The sequence below is a fragment of the Mizuhopecten yessoensis genome, unplaced genomic scaffold (genome assembly GCF_002113885.1).
Source record: "Mizuhopecten yessoensis strain PY_sf001 unplaced genomic scaffold, ASM211388v2 scaffold8705, whole genome shotgun sequence".
NCBI lineage: Eukaryota > Metazoa > Mollusca > Bivalvia > Pectinida > Pectinidae > Mizuhopecten > Mizuhopecten yessoensis.
Window position 1 is genome coordinate 79,013 of NW_018407680.1, and position 2,607 is coordinate 81,619.

General features: G+C 35.4%; 1 protein-coding gene across 1 annotated transcript in view; it reads right to left on the minus strand.

Annotated features, from left to right (window-relative positions):
• Window positions 1-1,782, minus strand: part of LOC110456353 — a 52,374-nt gene extending 50,592 nt beyond the window's left edge. Inside the window, exons 1-3 of the mRNA XM_021507035.1 lie at window positions 1,516-1,782; window positions 1,074-1,131; window positions 733-885 (exon numbers count right to left, since the gene is read on the minus strand). Coding sequence (XP_021362710.1) covers window positions 733-885; window positions 1,074-1,131; window positions 1,516-1,776 — 472 coding nt within the window. The 5' untranslated portion in view covers window positions 1,777-1,782. The remainder of the gene's footprint in view (window positions 1-732; window positions 886-1,073; window positions 1,132-1,515) is intronic.
• Window positions 1,783-2,607: the final 825 nt, after the last annotated feature.

The following is a 2,607-nucleotide window of genomic DNA, read 5'->3' on the forward strand; positions in this document are numbered from 1 at the left end:
ACCGTTCATTACCATTTAATGTTTCTTTTAAAATAATAGAACAGAGACTGATAGATACTTCCAAACAAAGCATATTGTCAAAAGTAACGGCTTCTCCTAAAGGGGTTTTATATCAACACTTAATAGATAGTCATTGTATTCAATTTTATTTAAGTAAACCTATTGAAAATAAATACAAACAAATGTTAACTAAATTTAGGATATCGTCTCATAAATTAAATATAGAAATTGGAGTACATCATAACGTCACATGCAGAAACAGGATTTGTAACAAATGTAATTTGACAGATATAGAAGACGAGTTTCATTTTATTTTGATTTTTCTATTTTATAGCGATCTCAGGCACAGATTAATCAAACAATATTATTACAGAAAACCCTCGATTTTTAAATTAATACAACTACTTAGTATGAATAATGTTAGAGAGCTATCCAATTTAGGAAAATATTTATATTTAGCATTTAATTTAAGGTTTATGTATTGTGGTGTTTCATAACTGTAATGTGTTAATTAAGTATTGTTAGATGCATATTATTGAACGGTGTTTTATGTATACTGTGATGTCACTCTCCTGTCTATTCTAATTATGTTTAGAGAATGGTATATGCATATATGTATGCACCTATAAGCCTAAGGACTTTTGGCTAATAAAGGACTACCCCCAGCCCCCATTCCCAAGCCCCCAGCCCCAGCCTCTAGCCCGAGCCCCCAGCCCCAGCCCCATTGCTTACCTGCACAGTTTGGTGTATGAGGACGCCACGATTTGTTGGAGGTATCACACATTTCCGTAAGTCCGTTAATAAGACACGAGCTATGTGCAAGAAGCTGATTTTCTTTCTCCTCCATGATGTGGTCGATTGCTCCGTCAAGAGAACAGCTAGGGGCTTGCAAGAAAACAAACCAATTTACCATCGTTTTAATGAAAATATTCATTTGTTCTGATTTTGAAATATCATAGTTACGGATAGAGGCTTATGAAATACATGTTTCTTTACAATAGCCAAATTTATATGTATATGGTATGTGTACTGTGGTCCTAGAAATAACTTCGACCAACATGTAGTATACCTACTTTGAATTCCACAGCTGTGTACTGGATCAGAACTGTCACCACATTGTCCAATCAATCCCTGTTTTATAACGAATATACTTAACGGATAAACATGCCGTGGATTACTTTATATAGCACAGTGACATGTTAAAGACTTCCCAATGGCTAGTATGTGTGTTTTATATTATGAACGATGTTACTGTTAAAAACTGTTACAATGAAGTAGATAAAATACGTATACAAGTTGTTTTTTGTCTTTTGAATTTTGTATTTAGATGAATATTGAGAATGAATCAATGAGTTAGAGATACCTGTTACTAGTACATGTAAGCGTACACTATTATCACTAATGGTTTGTTAAACTAAACGATATCATAACATTTCAACCGGGTCAAGTTAACCCTTTCATAAATAATAATACTCTTGTATTTTACTATTTATATTGTTAGATGATTTAACTTACGGCGGGGAAGTCCAATTTGTCCATGTAGTGGTATTCGTCGTTGTTCATCAGATCGATGGGCGTGGCAGAGGAAGCTGTGGCCACGGTCACGTTGGAAATCTCACACATTTGATTGGCCCTTTTGTAGTTGACCGACAAACATCTCGTGGAAAGTAGACATCTAGCGTAACACTGGATATCAGATACATCGTGGATGATGTAGAAGAGTCCCGAGAGGAGGAACGACCTCGATCTGATACGGTAGATGGTACTGTATGTCATCTTCACCGGGACTGACATTTCTCCTATCCCGGGGGTAGGACCGGCTACAAGCAACAGTGTTACTATAACGGCCGATAACATCGTCAAACAAAGTAAACAATGCATGTCTGTAGCTTAACTCTAGATCTATTTTACCGAATATGTCGACATTTTGGCTACGAATCACTTTCCAGTTTGTGTTTTCTGAGATAAAGGTGATGACTCCACGTCCCTTCTACGACTATCTAGACATAATATCGTTATCTCACCTCAACGATGACGTGTTCTACCTAATACGGTGTTGTCTGATTGGCTATCAGAAAACACCTACACTGTACAATACATGCTCATTCATCCATAGTTAAAACTAATAAAGGGAGCTTAATTAGTACTTGTTTAAAGTATACATCATATAGATATGTGTATATCAATGTAGAAACAGGTAACAATAATTGTACAGAGCGTAATACATGTAGTTCAATCGTGCTGCCTTCTGTTAACGGTTTCAAATGAAAAGGCTCTCCAGTAAATATACTTCAGATTTTCAGACTAGTTTCAAAAGCTCCATGATATCATGTATTGTATGTATCTATCATTGAACTAATGCTTTTAAAAAACAGTTCGGTACCAAGTTCCATTAACGTGGAATAGTTCATAATGCTAGAAATTCAATCGCAATTTTACCGTTCAAAATATTACCAGAATTGTTTGAAATAAGAAACTTTCAAATAATTTAAAATGTCCTAAGGACAAGCATCTGGTGCACCTGGTACTCGACGAGAGCTTCAATAATGTACTGTAATGTGCACATAATGTACTGTAATGTGGACATAATGTTCTGTAATGTGGACA